We start from the raw sequence: 27,066 nt of genomic DNA, 5'->3' as shown, positions 1-27,066 counted from the left end.
GGGACAGTGTTTCAAGATGAAAGATTTGGGAAAATTAAAATATTTTCTGGGCTTGGAGATAGCTCGCAGTAAGCAAGGCATTTATGTTTGTCAACGGAAATATGCATTGACATTATTATGGAGACGGGGTTATTGGGAGCAAAACCAGCAGAGTTTCCAATGGAAACTAATCATCGTCTAGCTTTGGCAACAGGGCCGTTGCTGATTGATGCAGAAAGGTATCGACGACTGATTGGAAGATTGATTTATCTGGCTGTGACTAGACCAGATCTAGCTTATTCTGTGCATATTTTGTCACAGTTTATGCAGCATCCAAGACAAGAACATTGGGAAGCTGCACTTCGGGTAGTTAGATATTTGAAAAAGAATCCTGGGCAAGGAATTTTGTTGCGCTCTGATAGTAGTCTAAGTTTAAAAGGCTGGTGTGATTCAGATTGGGAAAGCTGTCCTTTGACTAGACGATCGTTGACAGGATGGTTTGTGCTTCTTGGAGATTCACCAGTGTCTTGAAAGACCAAAAAGCAGTACACAGTTTCTCGGAGTTAAGCTGAAGCAGAATACAGATCTATGGCTGCAGCTACTTGTGAATTGAAGTGGTTGAAGCAATTACTAGGTGATTTGGGAGTTTTTCATACACAGGGAATGAGTCTTCTTTGTGATAGTCAGTCGGCATTGTATATTGCTCAGAATCCCGTTTTTCACGAAAGAACTAAACATATAGAAGTGGATTGTCATCTCATTAGGGATGCGATAGTACAGAAAATTATTTCTCCCTCTTATACGCCTACGGGGTTGCAGTTGGCGGATATCTTCACCAAATCATTAGGACGAGTTCAGTTTCAAGGTCTTTTGTCCAAGATGGGCATTTGTGACCTGCATGCTCCGTCTTGAGGGGGGGTATTAAGGAAAGTGTAATACTTTCCAAGACTGTAGTGGTCAGTCTATGGAAAGTATTGTCCATGTAAGTCATTAATGTGAGACTGATAAGGTAAGTGATATTTTAGGAAAGTGTGGTCATATACTAGGAAAGGATTGTCCATGTAAGTCATGATTTTGAGACTTATAAGGAAAGTCTCAAATCCGTGTCTTAGGAAAGTTTTGAGTCTCAAGTTATCGGTCATGTATAAATATCTATAGAACAACTATGAATAAAATTAAGAAAGGAATTTACCAAAGTTTTAACAGTAGCTAATATCTTTGATTCCTCTTAAATTAACAACTTGTATGGAGGATAAATTCTTATCTCCTTCATGTTTCCAGCGGCAAAATGTAGTTGCGGAAAATCCTACTACTTAGCTTGTTGTAATATTGAAGGCGGTAACTAAATGCAACCCAAACATCAGTTAAATACAACCATCCCAAAATATTTTAAAATTTATTGACGGGGGTGAACAAAACTTGATCTTTTCATTTTTCTTTTTTTCACTCAGTTTTAATTTTTCCCTAGAAATAAGTAACCCGAAATCAGTTTCTATGTGGTATTCTCAAATTAATTAATCATCTCAATACCAACTGGTATGTGCATGCTAAACCCCAAATAAACTTAATTCTCACTGAACTCTAACTGAAGTTTGATGGAACTAAGTTCATAGATTAAAAATTATGTGGAAACTTCTAACGGAGTTATATTGATAGAATTTGGTTTTTCTTTTTTTTTCTTATTTCCATCGGGTGCTTTTGATTTTAAGGTCTTGTTTTCTAGAGAAACTTCTAATGAAACTATCTTACCATCGTCAATTTCTTTTTCACCATAAATTGAATGCATCCGTTTTGTGTGCCTGTAAAAACAAATGGGTATCGGTGGTCAAGACGATGGTGAGTTTTGTTCACCCTTTTTAATAGAGTTAACAAGATATTCTAGAGGTTGTATTTAAACTTAGTAGAGGTTGTATTTAGTCACTGCCATATTGAATCATGAAAATGATGATAAAAATGCTAGAAAAGTAAAATGACACAAGGATTTTTTACATGGTTCGATCAATGTGATCTACATCAATGATTTTTCACTATGAATGTTGAAATTAAATGAGTATTACATTTAAAATTTCCAATAAAGGATTTTTGGTAGATTTCTAGATTTGGGTGATGGTGGTGGAGGATAAATAAGAAGGAGATATTATCTTGTGTGCTCTCTCTCTATAATTGATCTCTCTACTATTTCTCTCCATTGCCCTCTCCTAGAAAACTGTTCTCTCTATTACAGTGTTTTCTGGCTTTTTATAGATGGTTTTCACAATAAAAGATAACCAAGACTCACATGTTATATTACTATTTTCTGACTATGTTTGTCTTATTGCATAGTTGATGTTCGCCTACTTTCTTATCATCACGTGATTGCTATTTCGCACTCTTTCTTATCGTCACGTGATTGCTGTTCGTCTTCTTTTTCTTGTGCGATATTTCTCCCCTACAATTTTGATAGCTTGAACACGAGGAATCCCAAATCCAATCAAAAAGTCCACCAGTTATGCACATTGAGTGTAGCCGCGAGATAATGTGTTATGGTAAAATAACAAAACCCGTAAATTTACACTCATTAAATTCTTCGTAGTGGAGTTATTCAATTCATTTCTTTATATATTATTTTTGATATATCAAACATGTTGTTCATTGTTACAAAATTTCAATAATAAATACCCGGACGTATTCGGGGTATCGAGCGATCAGTTGTGTTTTACCTGCGCCAAAAATGCTGGTATATTTTTATCAAACATTGCTTTCCATCGGTATGAACCAAAAACTTATCTTTAGTGTGAATTTTGACAAAAACCCTCACACGAACCGATTGACGCGTTCGGTTCTTTAAGAAAATTTGGAGAAGAAAACTTCAGAAAGATGAAATCAGGTGAAAGTGGAATAGAGGGGGACAAAACATAGCCAGTTAATCTTTCATTTTATTTTTATTTATTTTTTCTGGAAAAGATAAAATTTCACTTAACTGGACTGCTGAGCTAGCACTAAAGATAAAATTTTCAGACGAGGCAGCAGGACAGCACATATCTATCTACAAGTACTTGTATATATAATCTGCTAAAATCAGTGTGATTTTAGGGCAGTTTTGGATGAAAGTCTGCAAGCTATGTAGATAACCATCGATATATTAAGATGACGGCATACAAGTTGGATATCAACTGTACCTTCTATACTATCGTACTCAAATTCTCAAAATATGTAGGAAAAAAATTGAAAACTTAGACGATCTGTATCTAGCGAATTCAACTCTTACATATGTATCACACGAAAGGCCCAAGAAAGGTTCGGTCTTGTACAGGAGTTCATTAATTTTAGGGAAATTAGGCTAAGGCCAAAAAAAAAAATATTCTTGTTATCAGGTCCAGGATTAATTTTAGATTCAGTGACACACAAAATTATATGAAATATTGAAAAAATAACTGCATAACGGGTTATGCCTCTTAATTTTTCAGGGTTATAATTGGCAATGCAACTTGGATATAATATATCTAAAAAAAATGTGTTTTGGAATTTTACAAATTTTATATCGTTGGAAAGCTTTTTAAGAGAGTTACACAACGAGTACAGAAACCAATACCAAATTTAAGTTTTTTGCAAAAAAATCGGAAGCGATTGTTCTTTTAAGCAAAGTTTTCGAAAATTTGGTACATAACCATTATGCATCCACCAAAGACGATGCATAACAAATTATGCAGATACAACAAAAGATGCATAAAACGTTACGCAACCATATTTAGGTTCACGCATCTATTAATTTATGGATAACATGTTATGTATCCATTTCCTTGGATGCATAAAAGATTATGCATCAATTTTTTAATTCATTGCTTACAAAAATATGGTTGCATAATGCTTTATGCATAAATTTTCTCGACTGCACAACAAGTTATGTAGATATTATTGTAGGTGCATAACGTGTTATGCAACCTTTTTTTTGTTGGTTTCAATACTAACACGCATAATGTGTTATGCGGGGGAAAAAAGGATGCATAACTTGTCATAACGTGTTATGCAAAAATTAACAGTAGAGAAGAAGAAGAAAAGTAATTGAAGAAGAAATCGTGAAGAAACATAATTTTATAAACTATGGGTTTGGAAGAAATTTTCTCATAAAAATTAGGGACGCGCGTGAACTTTTCCATTCGTGAACTTTTCCATAAGTACGAGAAGATTGCTAGCTTGTTCCTCTTCATAACGCCAGACATGCGGACCTAAGACTTCTTCTAATATCTCGTAGATAAAATTCTAGTGATTAACGTTTTCTTCAGGAAGGATTTGCTTGGAAAAAATGCAAAAAAGAATTAAAAAGTATCACTTATTTTCAGACAAAAATAAAAATGGAAATATTCACTTTTTTTGAGCAAGAGAAAGTATCAATCTTAAGCGAACTATAAAAACCTGATTGCGTTACTTAGTTTTTTGGGAAAATCGGGGATATGCCTCAAAATCGACTGTTATCTTGGGGATAATGTCCCAGGATTCCAATTTTCGGGAATATGCCCTAGCCGTCCAAAATTCCATCCAAAACCGTAAAGTAGTCAACATTCACACACACTCGGGATTACATATCCGAATTAAAAGATAGATATATTATATACTAACACTTTTACGAGGTTCAAGAACATATTCTGATAGAAAAAACCTCGAAGAAATTAGAGAAAAGTTCAGACACATTTACAATAAACTGACTATTTAAAAATTCTTTGGCGGAAACCATTATTTTGGGGCATATTCCCGAAAATTGGAATCCTGGGCATATTCTAAATGACAGTTGATTTTGGGACATATCCCCAAGTTTCCCTAGTTTTAAATCGTAATGAAGACAACCTATCTCTCCGTAATACAGATCACTGTTAACACATTCTGCGTTATGACTAGAGTTGACCTCCTCTGAATGCACGGCGGCTGGTGCGGATGCATCATATGGTTTTTGTAAATGTAACTCTCCTCTGGGATATGGTAGACTTCTTCGAACAATTGAGTTCATTGAAAGGTAAAATAATTCTTCATTCGAAAATGTTTGCATGTGACAGAACGTGAAAAGGAAATGCATGCAACTTCTAGTTACATGCTAAATTAATAGAAAATGGTTATTTATTGAGTGTAATTATGATTATCACACCACTTGTTTAGTTAAGTAAGGAATAATTTGTGCTAAATCTATCTTTCGCTAGCCAATGGGTATTAATCAATTAGTTCCATTCTTTCCAATAATGGTAAAATTATGATATATGTCCTCAAGTCAAGCTACAATCAGTTAATGGTAGTGAATCGTAGATCTACAGTAGCCCTCGGATCATAATTAGATCCAGCTGTTTTAGAATTTAGATTAAATGTAAGATGATTAATATTGTTAATTATTAATTAGTCAGACCTAAAGCTTACTGTGAATGTCATGTGGTGTGTCATGTGCGGCTGTCTTTTCTGTGTAGACGACTTCCTCGGTTTCTCGATCGCTATCTGTGTGTCATTGAGTGTCTATAAATAGAAATATGCTCACTAGTTTAATTACTCGCCAACTGCTCCCTCAAATTTTCAGTAATTATCCATTAGCTAATAGCTGCCTTCTTTTTCAGTTATCATGGGAATGGCAGATATTCATTCCAATCGTTCCTTCTCTGTTGCAATTTTTTCTATCTTTCTCATCTTCTACGTAAGCAAAGTGGCTGTAGCCGGGAAATTATTTCCTGCTCTAGGGTTGGATCCCGTACAACTGGGTTTAAGAAAGGAAAAATTTAATCATTTTCGTGTATATTGGCACGATAACGCTGGCGTCTCGAATCCGACAACAATCCAAGTAGCAGGTGCAAATTCGACACAAGATTCAATAACTGGGTTTGGTGCTATTTTGGTGTTCGACGATGCTCTAACAGAAGGATCAGATCCAAGTTCCAAACGTCTTGGTCGAGCTCAAGGAACGTATACCTTCGCTGGCATTGATGAACCTGTGGTACTTGTGAACGCCAATATTGTTTTTACAACTGGGAAATATAATGGCAGCACTTTAGGTATAATGGGGAGGAACATGTTGGTACCAGAAGTTAGAGAACTGATTATTATCGGTGGTACTGGACTTCTTCGATTCGCACGTGGTTATGTTGAAGCTCGGACTCATCTTCTTAATATTATAGCTCGACAAGTTATTGTTGAGTACAACTTGTATGTTTATCATTATTGATGATCAACTTAGTTGGTCTATCAATGTTGTTTCGTTTAGAAATATCAACTTTGAGGATTTTGTTTTTGAATGGGCGAGTTTATTTAGAGAGTAATGTTGTTGTAAACTCTCTAAGACTCTTTGCTCATCTTTTCTTGTATCTTTTGAGTGTACTATCTTAGCACCCTTTCTTATTTATTTTAAAGTTTACCTTTTTCAAAAAAAAAAAAAAAGTCTTGCTTCTCCTTCTGTTATGCTAGTTCACTTCCTTATATCTATCATGTAAGGATATGAACTCTATCTGTCCTCTTGTCTCGGTGTTCTTTATTTTGTTTATTTTTTAGATAAATGTATGTTTTTTTTTGTGCTGTAACACTTGTTTTTTTGAAGTTAATATTTTCAGTTGTTCTGCCGGAATTTACAGCTTCTTTACGTTCTAGGCTGTAGTCTGCAAAAACAATGCCCCCTACATTATAAAGAACCATTTTTTGGGACCAGTCTTTTTTTTGAGGGGATCATTGTTTTATTAGGCCACCTTCCCTATATTTATAAGGGGTGTCCTAAAGATAGAAAAATACACATTTACCCTCTGCTCTAATTTAAATTAAAACTAACCTAATAACTAAAACTATATAAAGCTATTCATATATATATATATATATATATATATATATATATATATATATATTTAATCTAAATGAATCATTAGTCAAAATCAAAAACAAAAACAAAAACACCGAAAATCTTTTTTAAAAAAAAAAAAAAACTCTTCTCTTCTTCTTCTCTCTTTCCTTGAAGGTTCTTGATTAATTCGTTTTTGATTGAGAAAATTGATCAGAAATCATCAAAATATGGTTAGAAATTATTTTAAAAAAACCTAGTTTGCTAACCGACCATTCTGAAACCAAGAACACGAAGAACACTTCGGTTATCACGAATTTATTTTTCGTAACCGATTCGCAAAAAAAAAATTCTTACCAAACCCTTCTCTGAAAATCAATATGTTGAGTTTGGTTGGTTCGCAGAAAAAAATTGCTAACCGAACTCTACAATGCAAACACATATGTTGATCAGTTCAGTTAATTTGAGAATTTTTCTCTTAACCGAACTTCACTCTGACACTGAGTTCGGTTAGATATGTTGTTGGGTAAAAGTTTGCAAACCAACCGAACTTCTTACACTTGGTATAAAAAAAATTTTACGTAAATTTTTCTTAGATAGTTGGTTGGTATGAAGTTTGCGAACCAACCGAACTATTTACACTTGGTAAAATCTTATTTTCATGTGAAGTTCGGTTATATATTGTTTCCAAACCAACCGAACGTCTAGATCCTAAAGTTCAGTAACATTACGGGAATACCGAACATTACGCTGTAAATCCTATAAACAAAGTTCGGTAACATGTCTGTTAACCGAACGACTAAAAACCTCCATTAACGAGGATTTCGGTAACCTGCGTGTTTGGAAAAAGTAACCGAACTACACTTTCAGATGTGTTTGGTTACATGTTCCGACAAGGCCAAATCTACTTCAAAAATTTACATTTTTTTGAAAATTTGGAGCAATTCAACCAACATTATCAAATGTGTTCGGTTACATGATTCAGGTGAGCTATCATCACTTGAATACTCAAACTTAGTGAACTCAATTCTTTTTTTTCATGTTTTTCCTCTTCATCTTCTCTAACTTTACTCTCTCAATAATTCTACTTCTTTTTAAAAAAAAACCATCTGATTTTTTAATCTATCTAATTATCTTTAACTTAATCATTTCACTAATTACTATTAACACTAATTAATCATCAACCAAAATTAATAAGGAGGATAATTTAGGTATTAATACAAATATCTAGATAAGGGGTGACCTAGATTTACTTCTAATATCTTATCCAAAATAAAACAATGGTTCCAAAAAAATGGTTCATTATAAAGGGAACCACTAACAAAATAACAAAACCACTCTTAATCTGGCTTACACTGTCAAGCCCATACAGCTGATTGGAATTTTATTCACTATTAAAGATTGTGAACAAAACCTATATTTTAATATTTTTGTCAAAATCTTAAAGTTAACATATCAAATAAATCATACGTCCAACCTTTACTAATTTTATGTTTTTGGAAAAGCTTTCGAAACCGTGTACACAATTAGTATAATTAATGGTAGTAAAATTTAAATTTATAAACGAATATTTAAATTCATTCTTTTCTCAGGATGCATGACATCATGAGTCCATTTTTTCCCGTTAGATGAATATACACAATTTTTCCATGCTTTAAAACCTTTGACAGACTCAAAGCCTGGTTATGAAGATGTCGTACAATTACAGTTGGGTATGATCCTAAAAGAGAAATGTCTAGAGTTTGGTAGGGGAAACGAGTATTCCCAATTGGGTCTACTCCTCCCTAAAAAAAGGTCTAAGAAACCCCCTACAAAATAGCTGTAATTGCTAATATCCGCTTCTTTTGATATTTCCAAAAATAAATAAAAAAAAATAAAAAATAAAAGTAAATGTTAATCAATATCATAAAAGAGTACCCATTCAAAGAAAGAGATGAAAGGAAAAGCAGGACAAAGTAAAATACCGATCTTTACTTGAAGTCCCCGTATTCTTTTGCGTTCAACGATTTTCATTTTGGTGGGGTGCGGGGTGATTGCACCTCCTTTAATAAAAGTAGGACAAAGCAAAGATGGCAAGTGGAAGCGTATGATGCTTTAACAAAGAATGTGTGCCTGGCTAGTAATGATCAAGAATCTCAAATTGGAATGCTTGTTTTCCTTAGTTTCGTACTTGTTCCGCGAGAATTTCAAAGTAAAGAGGCAACAAAATTCCGTTTGAAATTACTGCTTGACATCAAGAGAAGACTCGTGTCAGTGACTTCAATCAGTCTATAAACATACATTCTACATTACAAGTTCAAGAGAGGACTTTTTTGTTTTCGCTACCTCATCTTTATCTGATATTACTGCTGTAATTCTCTATCTTTTACATACCTTCATCATGCCTATGGAAGATATTCTAGTCAACGGTGTAACTGAGATCTTGAAACCGTTGATCTCTCTAGTTTCTCAGCAGATTACTCTTGCATGGGGCGTAAAATACGATTTAAGAAAACTTAAGGATACCTTAGAGTCAATTCAAGCTCTAATTATTTCTGCGGAAGAAAAACAAGTTAATGATGCTGCTGTAAGACTTTGGTTGAGAAGGCTTAAAGACATTGTTTATGATGTCGATGATGTTATGGATGAGTTCGCACATCTAAAGACCGCAATTGAAATATGCAGCTCTCGTTGTTGCTGTAACAACATATATAAAAGTGCAAATTATACACTAGCTTTTAAAAGCTCGTCGATGCATATAACATGCACATATTACGCATGCCATAAAGCTCGCGGAAACACATAAGGGCGTAAAATATGTCGCTCTCCTTATTGCTCACCGTAGCTTTTTACACGGTGCATACATCTTTTCTAGAATCAAGCCGAATTGTTTACCACAAAAATCAACAGTGAAACAAGAAAATAAACATTCAAAATGTAATATATATACGGTTCTAACATAACATCGACAAATCTCCAATCTCGTCAGTTGAAATATGAACACATTCTACGCATAACAAGAGAAAACGTCTCAATATCAGTTGTAGGCCATTTCAAGGACCGTTGATAGAGATTGGCTAACCGTGTTATCCCGGTGTCCATTTTTCATCACATTCCTACCTTTGGTGGAACGACTTTGAATTCCGGAGATTACTACAACAAAGGAATATTAAAATTTCGCTATCCCCAGGATGCAAAAATTCCTTGCTCTGTCGATATTAAAACCGTTAACACCAAAAAATCATTGGTGTACCAACGAAGGCAATTTTATTCTCTACACTATTCAAAAGGATGCAGAGAAACCTTCCGTTGGTTGGCTAAAGAGGAAAATAACAAAACGCTACAAAAACTCAAATATTTAGATAAATTCCGAAATCGAATAAAATCACAAATACGAGTCATTTTAAATAAGTATCTCCTTTGGATATCTCTTCGTATACCGTATAATTACCTGTGCTCCAAATAACACATAGGAGACACTATAAAAATGTCTAACTCTCTTTTTCCAACATTAATGTTTTGTCTAATATTTGTCCAACTTAGGATTTGGTACTTGAAAATAACGTTGACCCTTGTTGACCGTTTTTGACAAAACTTTAATTAATTTGTATAATAAAAATACTATGGAAAACAATAGAAATATTGAGTTTACAAGTGTACCCCTGAAGTTGGTCTAAGATCCAACGGCTTAAATAAAAACCTATCTATCCTACGGTCCTCACTAAATGATGAAAGATACATGAACCCTAAGTAGCTGCTCTTCTTCCTCCGCCTCCATCATGTAATCCTTACCCAAAACCTCTTCCCTTTACTGCACATCTTTGAGCATCAAAATCCTTATCAACGTAGACCAAAATATAAACATTAATCAAATTATACAATCAATTTCTTCACCGGAATAACTAATTCAATCCCTACAGGAAATCATTATAGTTGCTGTTGTATTTCTCTAAATCAAACAATCTCTCTTTGATCTTAAAATCTGTATATGCACCCAAAAAAAAATTAAAATTAGGGCGTTTCATCAACTAATGAAAAAATCCAAGTGGGAAGGAGAATTAATACTTACCGTGTTTGATGATTTACCTTGGAAACTGATGGCGTTCATGAAGAAGAGTGATTGAAGTAACGTTTGCCCCTGATAGATGCTTTTGAAGCTCTGAAATTTTGATGTTCGATCTCATTACCCTTTTATAATTTCATTTGAGTGAGAATTAATGAAATTGGGTTTCGGTGGAATCTGTTCTTTGTTCATTGTGTTCTTGATTAAATTTTTGGATCTTCATATTGGATATCCCCAATTTCGGAACCCTAAAAATGAGAGTAAGAAAAGAAATGGGAAAATTATCGGATTCCCTTATTGATTTAAATTTTATTACGGTGGTGATGGAGATAGAATGATGAAAGTGGTTGATAGGTTGTGATGGTTACTGATAGGGATACATAGAGGGTGGTGGTTGCAGTGATGGTTTGGCGAAGGAAGAAACGATGTGCACTTACCCTGTATAAGTATAACTATATGTAAATATTAGTAAAATTGAGGGTACGATAGTAAACTTGTTTAGTGATTTTCATTTAAATAAATACAAATTCAAGTTTTTAACGGAAGTCAACATCTAATCTAGTCAATGTTGGTCGGCGTTATTTTCAAGTGCTAAATCATAAGTTGGACAAATTTTAGACCAAACACTAATATTAGACATAACGTAAGTACCAAAAACCAAATAATTCTAAAATTGTACGCATCAAATTATTACGAAATAATTAAATTAAATAGGCAAGGGATGAGGAGAATTATCATCGGCTCCCAATTACAGCAGAGCAATTCGTGCTGATAACATGTTGCATATTAGTTCAATTACGGAAGTAATTTAATCGACCCCGAACTCAGAGATTAAATGTAAAGCTTCAATTAAATTAAGTAGTGACTAAATAACCACTTAAGCAAGTTTATATGGTTGACATTAGGCACTGTTATCATGCACTGCTCGTTTAATAAGAAAATGAAGGATAGAGAGATAAACTGGAGAATTAAGACTGTTCGACTTCTTCATTCTTCATTAGGGCTGTCAATGGATGTTAACGTAACGGATATTGTCTCTTCCTCTGCCGTTGTCACTAAAAATTAGCGGATATCCGTTATCTGTTAAGTTCTGGCGGAAATAGGAAAATCAAAAACGTTGCCATTACGTTGGATTTACCGGATAACGGATATTTATCCGTTACCATCCGGTACAAACAGAAAATAGGCTAAAAACACATATCAACTATTAAATCCAACAAAACAGGTTCTAAATCCATGCCACACACACAAAAACAGACATACAAATATTCAGATGTTCTAGGCTTCTAGCAAAAGAAAAAATCATGTTTTTTGAAAAGAAAAAGACATCTCCATGACTCCATCTCCATTTTCGACGATACAAACACAACACAAGTGAAAAAATTTACACGTGCAATACGCACGTTAGCGGATAACGGAACTAAACCTAACGGAAATGCACGGTTCCACTACCGTTATGTTAAGAAGGGATTATCCGTTAACTTATCGGTATCGGATATCCGTTTACCGTTATGTCGGACGGTAACGGTAACGGCTAACGGATTATCGGTATCGGCTAACGGAAAATCAATATCCATTGCCAGGCCTATTCTTCATCTCATTACGGGTACAGGGAGTATATATAGTTAGCCTTGATGTAGCATGCATAATAAAATAATGCCACATCATCGGACACATGGCAACTCATACAAAGGCTTATTATCTGTTAACAGGTAGATAAATGAAACTAATCCCGTTTCGTTTTTATCTACAAAAATCAGTTCCACCGAAAGCTTAATAGACTGTTCTCGACCTTTAGCGGTGGGCCACTAATAAGTGACGTGGTCACACAACAGAGAACCTGTTTTATTTCTTTTTATTTATTTTTCTGATCTAACGAGATAACAGGAACTTGTACACATTCTACGGAATGTCCCGATAAATACTGTGAGATGGAACCCTCCCAACCCGATGATTCAGCGGGAGATGGGTTTATTGTGGGTCTCGTCTTACTGTGTTAGGTCGGGACAACTTGGAGGATTCAAACTACGGGATATGAATAATTTCTGATGAGATAACCCATTTCTTTTATACCCCGCCTATATATGAGGGACAAAAGCGATACTTAATCGGTTTGGTTCGAACATGTGGATTTGGTGATTTAGGTACACCATATGATCCCAATTCTGGAGACCCAAGACTTACCCTGCCCTAGCCTCACTGGGTAGGATTTAATATGATGGAGTTCTAATTTTGCAAAAGAACTACAATTTATTTTCTTAAAGAAAAATAAATTATAAAATAAAGAAATGACGACAATAAAATAAAAATTAAATAAAAAATCAAAAGATTGAAAATAAGCTACTTTATCTTGGAATCTTCAATTTTTGTTCCCTGGGACTTGCAAGAAATCGTTACGCGCGGTCATCTCTCCTCTGGGAAATCGATTTGAAAGGTAGAGTTGTACGGATGAAATCAATTGTTCATGGTCTATTATGATCTGTTTAACTTTATCTTGTTATGATCAGTTGAACTGTATCTTGGAATGTACTAAAATAGATACAAATAAATTTTACCGGAAGCTATCAGCAAGTTGTTTTCTAAGTATAATGCGCCTGATAGTAAGACGTACATGTTTGTATAACCTTAATTCTTAAAGGTAAGATAACTGAAAGCACAGGATATAACATGAAAAACATTATAACTTTGACTAATTAATTTACAAAAAGAAATAAACAGGTATAATGGTTTGATTAATTAATTTACAAACAAAAGAAATGAACAAGTAAAATGATGGATTTATCAGTGTGTCTATCCCCCTAAGCAAATCAAAGGGGATAAAAATTGCTCAAGAATCAAGAAATGTGGAAATGAAGTTGACAAAAAATGAAACCTACATAATCTCGGAAGGTATGAAAAGATTGCCTGGAAGGTACATGTAGGGTGAATGTTAAATACTTGCCCCCAAAATCGACACTACTATCCTTTTTTGTAAAGTAGAGATTTTTTTTAATAGACGCATCCCGATTCCTTGATGCAGTCATGATACTGTGAGAAAAATTCTTAATATTTAGTTTCCACCAATATCTCATAATCTTGTTTACAATTTCCGCATAACTGGGTCATATAATTAATAATTCTAGTGATATCATTTTTCTCCTTCAATTTTTACTATCAGAAAACCAGATGTGCAAATAGATTATTTCACTCGCTTAATTAGTTTGAGTTTAATAGAACTCTCATTTATAATTTATTTTTGCTCAACATAAAAACCTCGTGCCTAGAAGAAAATATGTGTATGATGAGATGAGATTAAAATATGTGATTTATTTGAGGTGTTTGTAGGAGCAACACCCTGTGATCCTAGCCAAGGATTAGCATGGTGTAAATTATTTGCCTAGTTGATATTACAATGTACCTAAGCTGTCTCCAGTGGCGGAGCCGGCTTTTAAACTTGAGGGGGCTAAAAAGAGTTGTCTTTTCCAGGTGGACTAAACTTTAAGAATTAAACTAAATTTTAAAAACTAAAGGATTAAACATAAATCATTAAAAATATTAAGGGTGAAATATGGATTTTTAAAAAATTTAGTGGGATAGAGTCAGGGTCAGTCAATCCTTGGCTCCGCCCTGGCTATCCCCCGAGTTAGCTGATGATGGTACCAGAAACGGAGCCATCCCATGGCAAAGGGAGGTAGTTGCCTACTCTATTCGGTGGGATGGCTCCTAAGCCTTAATTTTCTTTATTTTTTTCATACATGACTTTTTTTTTTGTAAGTCATACAAATTTCTTTGGTCATATGATTTTGTTTGTCAATTTTCTGTATCGTGATTGAATTTTGTGTGGATTTTTTTACATAGTGTTGATGGTGATTTTTAGCTTAAGGTTAAAATTATAAAACCCTAGTCAGACAGTGACGTCACAGAACTTGTAAGAATGTCTCCACCAAGCGCATTTATTGAACCCTTTAATATGTCTGCGAGAAAATTATCAGGGTACCTTTTTTTAATGCTAATCAGGGTTTCCATAGGCCAAACCATAATTTCCACACCACATGTGCCAATGGCATGCCGTGCCAGCCACATCTTCGCGCCAAGGCATGCCAACCATGCCAGCCGCACCACATGTGCCAATGGCATGTCGTGCCAACCACATCTCCGCGCCAAGGAATCCCAGCAATGCCAGTCGCACCATATGTGCCAATGGCATGTCGTGCCAGCCACATCTCCGCGCCAAGACATGCCAGCCGCACCACACGTACCAATGGCATGACGTGCCAGCCACATATCCGCCCCAAGGCATGCCAGCCGCACCACATGTGCCAATGGAATCCCAACAATGCCAACCATGCCAGCCGCACCACATGTGCCAATGGCATGCCGTGCCATCCACATCTCCACGCCAAGGCATGCCAGCCGCATCATTGTGCCAATGGCATGCCAGGCCGGCCACATCTCCGCGCCAAGGCATGCCAACCATGCCAGCCGCACCACTATGACAAAGCCATGCGGCCCTACCACCATGTCGCTGGCTGCCAAACGAAGGGTTGCAACAATCAACGGCTATCCTTCCATCTGAGATGCATATCTCAGCCGTCCAAGTTCTCCACCTAACGCATGGAAACTTCCGGACCAAGGCCAAACATCACGATTTTGCCAAAATCCTAATTTTGGTCGCGCCTAAAATATGCCAAAGTCGTGCCGGCCCTACCACATGCCGCTGGCTGCCAAAACGGAGGGTTGCAACAATCAACAACTACCCTTCCTTCTGAGATGCAAATCTCAGCCGTCCAAGTCCGCCACCGAACTAAAAGACTTGTAGCGACTTTTTTGGCCACAACGCCAAATTCTTTGGCTTCTGCCACCAAAACCTAACTTTGGCCATGCTGCCATCCCTCCTGAATTCTTCTTGAGTTTTTACTGACGGGCTGTTTTCACCCCCTAAATGAGCTCAAAACCTAAATATTCCCGTGTAGGGAGATAAATAATTAGGACGTTTCTAGTAAAGGGGGCTAATTAGGGTTTCGGCATGTCAAACCCTAATTGATACAAAGCCGCACACTTGCAGCAGCTCCCTTCCAAGCTTCCAGCGGCTCCCTTGCAAGCTTCAAGCTTCCAGCGGCTCCTTTGCAAGCTTCAAGCTTCCAGCGGCTCCCTTGCAAGTCGCAAGCTTCCAGCGGCTCCCTTGAAAGCCGCACACTTCCAGCAGCTCCTTTGCAAGCCGCAAGCTTCCAGCGCCTCCCTTTCAAGCTGCTACTGCCAGCGCCTCCACTTCACGCCAAAGCCATGCCGGCCATGCAACCATGCCGCTGGCTTCCAAATGGAAGGTTGCAACAATTAACGTCTATCATTCCTCCTGAGATGCAGATCTCATCCGTACAAACTTTCCACCAAACGACTCGTGGCAATATCTTGGCCACGGTGCCAAAGCCCTAATTTGGCCACGACAAAGCCATGCCGGCCATACCTCCATGCCGCTGGCTGCCAAACGGAAGGTTGCAACAATCAACGGTTATCCTTCCTTCTGAGATGCAGATCTCAGCCGTACAAACTTTCCACCAAATGACTTGTGGCAATCTCTTGGCCACGGTGCCAAATCCATAATTTGGCCACGCCAAAGCCATGCTGGCCATGCCTCCATGCTGCTGGCTGCCAAATGGAAGGTTGCAACAATCAATGGCTAACCTTCCTCTCAAGATGCAAAATCTCGGCCGTCGAAGGTCACCACCGAACTGGCAATCCTCTCAATCAACATGCTACACGTTTTCCGTGAAAACACTAGAGACATCAAAACATGTCACAAACTGGGGGATGATCATCAGGGTATTGGTCTGGCGGTTTACAGCGTGCAGCGTACACTACGCCCGTTACAAGAAAGTGTCACAAGAGTGAGGCGGTTAGTAAATACAAGGAGTAATGGTGAAACGTTTCCTTCATTATGGAAACATCAATTCCAGGCGTTACCCGTTGCCGCTTCCTTCCATTTACTCAATTGTTTCCACTTCTTACGAGACCAGGGTATTTCGTCGCGACTTGTATAAAGAGGTCTCACCTATTTCCACCAAAGGACAAGCTTTGGTCATGAGAGCACAATACTCAGAAATCACTTGTTAGCTTTCCAATTTTCTAACGTTTCACTTTCTGATACAAGTCGTCAAACAACTACTCTTCCAGAATCAACTATTCTGGTCTCAACAATCTCTTCGCTTCCCTCCCTAAGACCAACCCTTCTCCTTCACTTTGTGACCGAAGCATGTCTGGAACGACCATTTCTTGATTTAGGCCAGATTTGTACAGACTGATCTCTCAAACCTAAAGTACTCCCTTGCAATACATTGTTTAGGATTTAGACTCGTTTCTCATCAGCAACACGCGAAATTAGCGAAATTAGCAGAAACCGTTTTCACCCTCAAACAATTGCCGACCACAATGGGAGATTAATCTCTCGGTTACAATATCAACTTTCAATTCCTGATTTCACCTTTCAAACGCCGATCTCAAGATGGTAGAAGCAAAAAAAAATCCGCTCGGGAATCAATTGCTCAATTATTAGCTATCACACGATAAGGAGTGACGGGGGACTTCTCGCGAACACGGCGGCGCTTCCCACAAAACTCGGACTTGCACCCAGAAGATCCAGTTTCGTTAAGAGATCCAAAAAACCGAGTAAGTCTTGTTAGGAAAAATACATGGTCTACTACTTCAAATATTCACAAGGATGATAAAAACCGATATCCATATTGTTCCCATGTTTCATTTCATGCTTTCTACTGTCGCACAACATTCAGAATTCCATAGCTTTCCCGGGGTACTTATGCTACTTACATTCATAACCAAAACAACATTATTCTAAAGCAATTCATTCCAAAAGAATAATCCAAAACCCACGTAGATAACAGTTATCTATCAATTCAAACAAAACCATAAACAAGGCGCTTTGTTTTCCTTTCAAAAAAAAAAAGAAAAGAGGAGAGCAACCCCTTTTATGAGCATAAGACTTTTGGAATTTGAATAAGGAAATGAATTCCTATTTGAGTTATGTATGGAAAGAGACAACTGGTCCCGCAAGAACAAGCCTCACGGTGCCCAACAGTCTGCGCCACGCCCAGCCATCATTGTTCCAAGCCAACAATCCGTGCCACGCCAAGCCAGCACTGTGCCAAGCCAACAGTCTGCGCCATACCAAATCCAATCCAGCGCCCACGCCAAGCCAGCGCCCATTCCAAGCTGATCCAGCGCTAATAGCTTGCATCCTTCCAGCGCCAGCAACTTGCATCTTTCCAGCGCCAGCAGCTTGCATCCTTTCCAGCGCTAACAACTTGCACCCTTCCAGCGCCATCTTCTCCGCTCCACAACCATCCAAAACAACGCCATCCTCACCCTTCGAAACAACGCCATGGCTCCAGAATTCCGTGATCAAAACCATGCCATCTCTGCAAGATACACCTACGATCACCAGAACCAGAGCCGCTTCCGCCACCCCAACGTTTCTTCAAGTATGACAGCTCCAACCGTCACCAGAGACGCTTCTACTCCATCATCAGGGCAAGATACTTGAAGAGCCGGAAGAAGCCAACCTTCTTTTATCACTGTTGATTTGATGGAAAGACAAAAGGTTTTCGTAAGGCTTAGACAGACGTGTTTATAACTCGGAAAGAGATACCTATTTCTTCAATACACTGACGGAGCGGCCACCATAATAGTCACGTCAACCCAAGAGGGAGCTGACAAGGAATACTTTTAACATCCGGCGCAGGCACTCCAGCAGGACGTACGTTTATAGATGAAGGGGCTCGCATCGCTCTTGAACTCCAGTAAAAGGGAAAAACAATCCAATTTCATCACACGTAAATATCATGAACGACTTCTCCAAAATCGAGGCAAAGGAAATCAGCAACCCTCCTGAAGTCACAGAGACCCTCTTCCCGTCAGGAGATGCATGATTTCTGGGGACTTCGCCCAAAAAATCGTACAGTCTATGATGAAATATTTATGTGAGATTTTATATTTATCCAAGGCGCAACATCAAGACATATTTGCATCCTTCAACCGCACTGCATCAGGAAAACAGCTGTTTCCAGCCAGGGAAGCCATTCCCAAACCCCAACCTCTCCTAGAAAGCACGATTGATAGATGGAGCTTGGGACTCCTAACCACTGTTCACTTTAAGGATGTCGAGTTTGACAGCACGCTGATTGACGCGGCCGCTCCGCTTCAACGTTCACTCCAGCAGCCGATTCGCTTCAACGTCCTCCAGCAGCGTCTCCGCTTCAACGTTCACTCCAGCAGCCGCTTCGCTATAACGTCCTCCAGCAACGGCTCCGGTTCAACGTTCGCTCCAGCAACCGCTCCGCTTCAGCGTTCTCTCCATAAGCTGCTCCAGGATCCGAAGCCAAAGCTTTAGCGTTTGGCTCCTTAAGTTTCAACGTCCTCTCCAAGAGCCGAAGCCGCTTCAACGCCACTCCTTCCTACAAAAGGTTGTGCCACCACGCTCCCCATGTCAAGGATCATGATCGCAGCCAGCCAATATTCATAGTCATGGCCACCTTTTGATCCATCCCGCCAAAACTCACGATCATGGACAGTTTGCTCACTTACGAATCCAGCCAATCCTTTTACTTCCATGGATTCCCATACAATTCCAGCCAACCTACTTTGTTCCCACGACAATGTAGTCTCTTCTGATTACATCTTCTACCAAGAACTGTTGCCGCTCATTTGTTGATACCAGCCAGAGCTTCACCGCAGCAGCAATCACTACAAAGGTAACCCGTACTCCTCCATATTTTAGTTTCATGTGGAAGAAGTAACAAAATCACCAGTATGAACGCACGATGGTGATGTCTTTATCATGGTCAACCCACTGACCATACAAGATGAAAACATGTAAACCATACTTGGGGACTGAGGATCTACACGGAATCCCTTCACTGTCAAAGCTCAGAAGACACAATGAACCGAAGGCTATAGCCACAACAAGGTCATCTACTCTTCAAGGGTGTATCAAAAGAATATAATCACCTCTCTGTCTATAAGACGCCTTCAACACTTTACGAGGCCGCGGTGGATCCCAAGCCTTCTCAGAGGAAAACAACTTCAGAAACTGAAGAAAAATGCGACTGGGGACTGCACATCGCAATCCATCCCGACGACCATCAAAGACTCATGAGATAACTTCAGAGATGCGGCTGAAACATTTTCTTAAAGAAACAGAGGGAGCCACGATAAAAAACATAACTCTCTCATTCCTGCCTCTTCGCTATCCATAATATTTCGTCCATGTGCACCCCAGTGTCACATCCAGAAGAGTACAATAAGCTTGTATCAAATCCCTTGGACATGGATTCAAGGCGATGCGATGAAGTAGGATACACATGGGGACTACCATCATGAGACGCTTTCACTCTCCTCAACCTGGTTATTTCTGATTTCAACATCATCACTGCCGAAGTTTTACGAGCAGCGGGAATTTCCCAACATGAAGCCGTACATGTGCATCGAAAACTCCAAAACCACGCCACAAAGATACATTCACATATTCAGCCATGCCATCGGATCTAACAGAAATATCACCGGGGACTGCTAACCGCATCCCATTCCATACGATAGTCCAAGATTCAGAAGCTGGTTCGAAGGATGTCTCTTGGAACAAAGTCCTTGAAGACTTGATAGCAGCACATCGACAACAAAATATCTCCGAAATCATCTATTTCATCATGTGTCTTCGGAAGATTTCTACCATAGAATCATCCACAACATATCAATCATCGTGATCAGAAGGTCCAGACACTGAACAACCTAAAGTCAAGGATGGACCGACAACGCAACAACAATCTCCAAGATTAGCCCTGACATGATCGTTGCCGAGCATATATTTCATCCATCCATCCCAAGAACGCAGTGGAGTTTTGGTAAATTTTGAAATCCATTGGAGAGACACTGCAGACGAAAGCACAGATCCAAACGAGCAACGGAAGACGGTCGATACCTCTTTTCATGCGGACAGAGTTTCTAGAGTTTGAACAGAATGAAGATTACTTCTTTCTCCATGAACGGGAATAGGTGACTGGGCGCGACTATGCCACCTCGGGCCCTTAACATTCCTCCTAAATCCTTCCTGAATTTTACTGTCGAGCTATTTTCACCTCCCGAACAAGCTCAAAACCTAAATATTCCCGCGAAGGGAGATAATAAATTCTTTTCAGTTCAGAATGGAGGGGCAGATCGTCAAAATCCGAGTCCGTACGAGAATTCTATAGCGATTCTAGTAAAGGGCGCTAATTAGGGTTTCGGCATGCCAAACCCTAATTTAGACAAAGTTGTCATCACTCCATGGAACTGAAGCCGATCGTCATCCTTCCACGGAACCGAAGCCAGTATTCATCCTTCCGAGGAACTCAAGATAGCTCCACTCCAAGCCGCGCAACGCAAGCGACTCCATTCCAAGCCGAACAATGCTGACGGCTCCATTCCAAGCCGACCAAGACGTCTCCTTTCCAAACTGATACCAACAGTCTGCATCCCGATCAGCAATCGTCTCTACCACTCCGCGGCCTAACCTGCAGTTCCACGAGAAAAATTTACTCAAATCCGCCAAATGCAAGGATCACAGATTCTCCTTATTTCTCAAAAAAGGTTAGACGAATCTTCATGACCATCTTTCATGATTTGTGTTTCGTTTATGTCCTCGTCTGTCACCATCTTATGCTTACCTCGCAAAAATGCCCCTATTCCGATCTAAGCAGGGGACTTAATATTGATGGTCGTTTTTAGCTTAGCGTTAAAATCGTAAAACCCTAATCAGACAGTGACGTCACAGAACCTGAGTAATAATGTCTCCACCAAGCGCATTTATTGAACCCTTTAATATGTCTACGAGAAAATTACCAGGGTACCTTTTTTTAATGCTAATCAGGGTTTCGATAGGCCAAACCCTGATTTCCACACCACATGTGCCAATGGAATGCCGTGCCAACCACATCTCCGGGCCAAGGCATGCCAACCATGCTAGATGAAAAGGAGGGGGTCTAACAACACCACCCAATATTTCGCTTAGCAATCTGTATGGACTAACTCCAATATAATTTTCTAGAGAATCAACTAGACAGTTAGACTCAATCTAGACTAAAGTATATCGAGGAGTTAATATCTCTCTCTTGTTTTTGATTTACTCGAGCTAATAGAAATCAGCGAGTCTTTAATCAAACACAAGGAATAACTTGGACGGTACCAAAGACCAATATCCAAGTATCAATCAATGACAATCAACAACCAAAGGTTGGATTATTCTAATTAATGATCTAACCCACAACCTGTATTATTTCAATTATAAAGATAAAACAATATAATGCGGAAATTGAAATAACACAGACACCAGAAATTTTGTTAACTAGGAAACCGCAAATGCAGAAAAACCCCGGGACATAGTCCAGATTGAACACACATTGTATTAAGCCGCTACAGAAACTAGCCTACTCCAAGCTAACTTCAGACTGGACTGTAGTTGAACTCCAATGAATCTCCCACTGATCCAAGGTACAGTTATGCTCCTACGCCTCTGATCCCAGCACGATATTGCGCACTTTATTCCCTTAGCCTATCTCACCCACAACTAAGAGTTGTTACGATCCAAAATTGCAAGCTATCACAATAAACAAATCTGTCTCACACAGACAAGTCTATCAAAGGATCAATCTGTCTCCCACAGATAAACCCTAAAGGTTTTTTTTCTATCTTTTGATAATAATCAAAGTGAACAGGAACCAGTTGATAATCCGGTCTTATATTCCCGAAGAACAGCCTAGATTAATCAATCACCTCATAACAATCTTAATCGTATGGTAGCGAAATAATATGTTGCGACATCACAATGATGAGAAGAATACGTTTGTGATTACTTTTTGTATCTTGCTTATCGGAGATATCAATCTCAATCCAATCAATCTGATTGTACTCGTACGATAGAAGATGCAAGATCAGATCACACAACTACGATAAAAGTAGTATCGGTCTGGCTTCACAATCCCAATGAAGTCTTTAAGTCGTTAACCCGTTTTGGGAAAAGAAAACCAGAGGTTAAAGAAGAATCGACTCTAGTATGCAAACTAGTATCACACGTAAGGTGTGGGGATTAGTTTTGCACAATACTAGATGTCTCCTTTATATAGTATTTCAAATCATGGTTTTTCCTTGGTCACAAAGCAAACAATGTCCACCGTTAGATAAAAACATGATTTAGATTCATGCTAATATTTCTTAACCGTTAGATCGAAAACTTAGCTTGTTACACACACTTGACAATGCACACTTCTAGGTTTGTTAACCGTACCCAAACGTATGCACTTGTTGGTTCAATAATAGTCAACCAAAAGGTTAGCCATATGAGCATTTCATATCAACCATGTTCTTCTTTACCATAACTAGTTCAAATGACTTCAAATGAACTAGTTAGAGAGTTGTTCAATTGCAAGGAAATCTCATGTACTACACAAGATACAATTGAAGCAAAGATGATTTGATTCACTTGAATCGGTTCATGAACTTTTATAGCCACGGTTTGCATACTGCATTCCTTAGTCTTTTTAAGTTTAAGTTCAGAAAGCATCTTCAGATATATAACCTTTCTCAAGTTCGCAGACTTAAGCAACCGGTAGAGTTTACAAACTCTAGCAGAAAATCTCGGCAAAAACCTTCCGCCGGTTCGCGGACTGGGTTCGCGTACTACTCTAGTTTGTCAACTCCAGCAGAATATCACCGTTGTTAAAAATCCGTAGCTATAACAATGAGAAATCATCGGTCTCGATCATTGTTATACAGTATCATAGTATTATTAAACAGTGTCAAAGTTCATTTGTATCACAACTTCAACAATAATACTACGGTGATATGTATCACTCCCTCTTAGTCAATACTCCATCTCACATGGAAACCACTCCCCCTGACACAATGATCTGAAAACCATATGTATTTGTAGTGTGAACTACATATTAATTCTCCCCTTTTTTGTCACTAAAATTGGCAAAGGTACAAGAACGGGATCATAATGAAATTTTTGTAAGAGACATTTCATGACTAAAAGAAAATACATACCATCTAATTTAGATGCAATCATATAGCCGAAGCTAATAACATTCATCAAGGAGTTTAAAGATAACCCCTCTAATATTCCACAGCCGAACTCCCCTCAAGATATTACCATTAAGCACAAGTTCAAAAGAACTCTCCCCCATTTGATGTCATTCTCGAAAGAACAACAAGAGCGACCTTGATTTTAAAAGAAAAAAAGGATTTTATTGGACACCAAAAACCATGAGAATGATTTTCTATATCCAAAAACTCAATCAAATTAATCACAAGTAAACCCAGGATTAATTTAATCGGAATACTCAACCAAATTAAACACAAAAAGTGATCAACTTAATTGATTATGCTCGACATAAGAGAACTTACGGAGCATACGACTAACATAACCATTAGAAAATGAATAGGATAGTCGTCCATATACTCAACATAAGAGGAAACGTACGGAGTATTAAGATACTCAAATAGATTAATTACAAGTGAACCCATAATTAAACTAATTGGAATACACAACCAAACTAATTACAAAAGTAATCAATTCAATTGTCAATTATTTTGCTCAACATAAAAATACTTATGGAGCAATAACTAAATAACCAAACAAGATGATTAATTTAGTTCAAAAATGCTCGACATAAAGTACCTTACGGAGCAACCAACAAAGATAATCAAAAATTAGTCAACTTGGTTGTATCGTGCTCAACATAAGGCACATTACGGAGCCTCACAGTAATACATACAATATGGATCAAGGATGATCAATACTGCGGAATACACAAGGATTCATTCTATCTTCGATCACTATTTGCATAACGATATTAATAGACATAATCCTTGAAAACAAAAGATTGCAACCTATCTTCCATCAAAGAATTGACAATATAGGCTTAACTTTTGTATTTGTCAAAAGTCTATTCATTATTTTACCAGTACGTGAAAACAAACTCATGAACGATTTTACTTTTGACAATATATGGGACCTTCAAGTTCACGGACATAAACATACATATCCCATAACAAATTGCAATATAACAAATCATAAAGATTAATACTGCAAAAACATCATCCTCCAAATATTTTTATAATTTAAACCAATAAACCTAAAAAAAGAACAAAAAGATGAAAAATAATAGCTATGTGCACTACGGGAAAAATATACATCTACAACTGGAGATTTACAACTCTTCGCTAAACATTGTAGAAAGTCATATGTTTTACAACTGGTTTCAAAGGAAGAGTTATCGTATATCATCACTACCAACCCTTAGGAAACAAGGGGTTGCGCTAAGAAAACAAAAGACAACTCCTTAAGAAAAAACGTTGTGACGACATTTAGCTATAACAAATCTGTTCCATAAAGGTAGTGACTAAGCTATAACAATTTTCACAAGAGTTGTTGAAGAACACCAAAATATGATGATGAAAAATAGTGTTAGAGGGGAGATTCGAACATGAACCTACTGCTTGGAAGTCTGGCTCATCAACCATCCTTACAGTTCACAAGTTTTGTTTTTTTTTCTTTTTTTTTTAATAAAAACCTATAACAACACTTATAAGTGTTGTTGAAGTAAAAATATAGAATGTTGGAAAAAATGAGATTAGAAGGGAGATTCGAACATGAATCTACTGCATGGAAGTCTAGCTCATCAACCATCCTTACCGTTCACAAGTTTTGGTTGTTTTTTTTTCTTAATAAAAATGCATAACAACACTTATAAGTGTTGTTGAAGTAAAAATATAGAACGTTGGAAGAAATGAGGATGGGGGGATTTGATCCTCAGCCTCCTGCATGAAAGTCTACACCACTAACCATTCCTACACTATCACAAGTTCTGTCAAGTTTGTGGTTCTTTAATATACTAATTTTAAGACAACCCTTTATAAGAGTTGTGAAACAAAATATAATGTCCAAAAAAAATGCTCAGGTGACTAAGCCGCAAAATATTCTGAAAGAATCTTACTTGTAAATGGATGGATTCGTCGTTCTTACCAAGTTTCCGACTTAGAGTAGTCCACTCACAGCCAGGTTTCGATCTCGGAGCCTGGTTTGCATACAATATGGAGAAATAGGGTTCGTTTAAGGTTTCGAAGAATATTCCGAAGGAATTTTATTTGTAAATGGATGGATTCGTCGTTCTTACCAAGTTTCTGACTCAAAGTAGTCAACTCGCGGCTAGGTTTCCATCTCGAAGCCTGGTTTGCATACAATATGAAGAAATAGGGTTTCTTTAAGGTTTCATAGAATATTCCGAAAGAATCTTACCTGTAAATTGAGGGATTCGTCGTTCTTACTAAGTTTCTGACTTAGAGTAGTCCACTCCCGGCGAGGTTTGATCTCGGATCCTAGTATGCATACAATATGCATAAATAGGGTTTGTTTAAGGTTTTGTAGAATATTCCGAAGGAATCTTACCTGTAAATGGATAGATTCGTCGTTCTTACCAAGTTTCTGGCTTATAGTAGTCAACTCGCGGCCAGGTTTCGATCTCGGAGCCCGATATGCATACAATATGCAAAAATATGGGTTGTTTAAGGTTTCGCAGAATATTCCGAAGGAATCTTACATGTAAATGGATGGATTCGTCGTTCTTACCAAGTTTCTGACTCAGAGTAGTCAACTCGCGGCTAGGTTTCAATCTCGAAGCCTGGTTTGCATATAATATGAAGAAATAGGGTTTCTTTAAGGTTTCGTAGAATATTCCGAAGGAATCTTACCTGTAAATGGATGGATTCGTCATTCTTACTAAGTTTCTGACTTATAGTAGTCCACTCGCGGCCATCTTTCGATCTCGGAGCCTGGTATGGATACAATATGCATAAATATGGTCTGTTTAAGGTTTATAGAATAATCCGAAGGAATCTTACATGTAAATGGATGAATTCGTCGTTCTTACAAAGTTTCTGACTTAGAGTAGTCAACTCACGGCCAGGTTTCGATATCGGAGCCTGGTTTGCAAACAATATGAAGAAATAGGGTTTCTTTAAGGTTTCGTATTATATTCTGAAGGAATCTTACCTGTAAATAGATGGATTCGTCGTTCTTAATAAGTTTCTGACTTAGAGTAGTCCACTCCCGGCGAGGTTTTGATCTCGGATCCTAGTATGCATACAATATGCATAAATAGGGTTTGTTTAAGGTTTTGAAGAATATTCCGAAGGAATCTTACCTGTAAATGGATGGATTCGTCGTTCTTACTAAGTTTCTGGCTTATAGTAG

The 27,066-nt window shown here is 37.9% G+C and overlaps 1 protein-coding gene across 1 annotated transcript; it reads left to right on the top strand.

Annotated features, from left to right (window-relative positions):
- Window positions 1-5,497: 5,497 nt before the first annotated feature.
- LOC113341301 (dirigent protein 2-like) lies at window positions 5,498-6,484 on the top strand. The gene has a single exon (XM_026586228.1). The coding sequence runs from the start codon at window positions 5,555-5,557 to the stop codon at window positions 6,149-6,151; it is 597 nt and encodes a 198-aa protein (XP_026442013.1). The 5' UTR covers window positions 5,498-5,554; the 3' UTR covers window positions 6,152-6,484.
- Window positions 6,485-27,066: the final 20,582 nt, after the last annotated feature.

Source organism: Papaver somniferum, unplaced genomic scaffold (genome assembly GCF_003573695.1).
Source record: "Papaver somniferum cultivar HN1 unplaced genomic scaffold, ASM357369v1 unplaced-scaffold_29, whole genome shotgun sequence".
NCBI lineage: Eukaryota > Viridiplantae > Streptophyta > Magnoliopsida > Ranunculales > Papaveraceae > Papaver > Papaver somniferum.
This window is presented reverse-complemented; position numbering and strand designations above follow the sequence as displayed.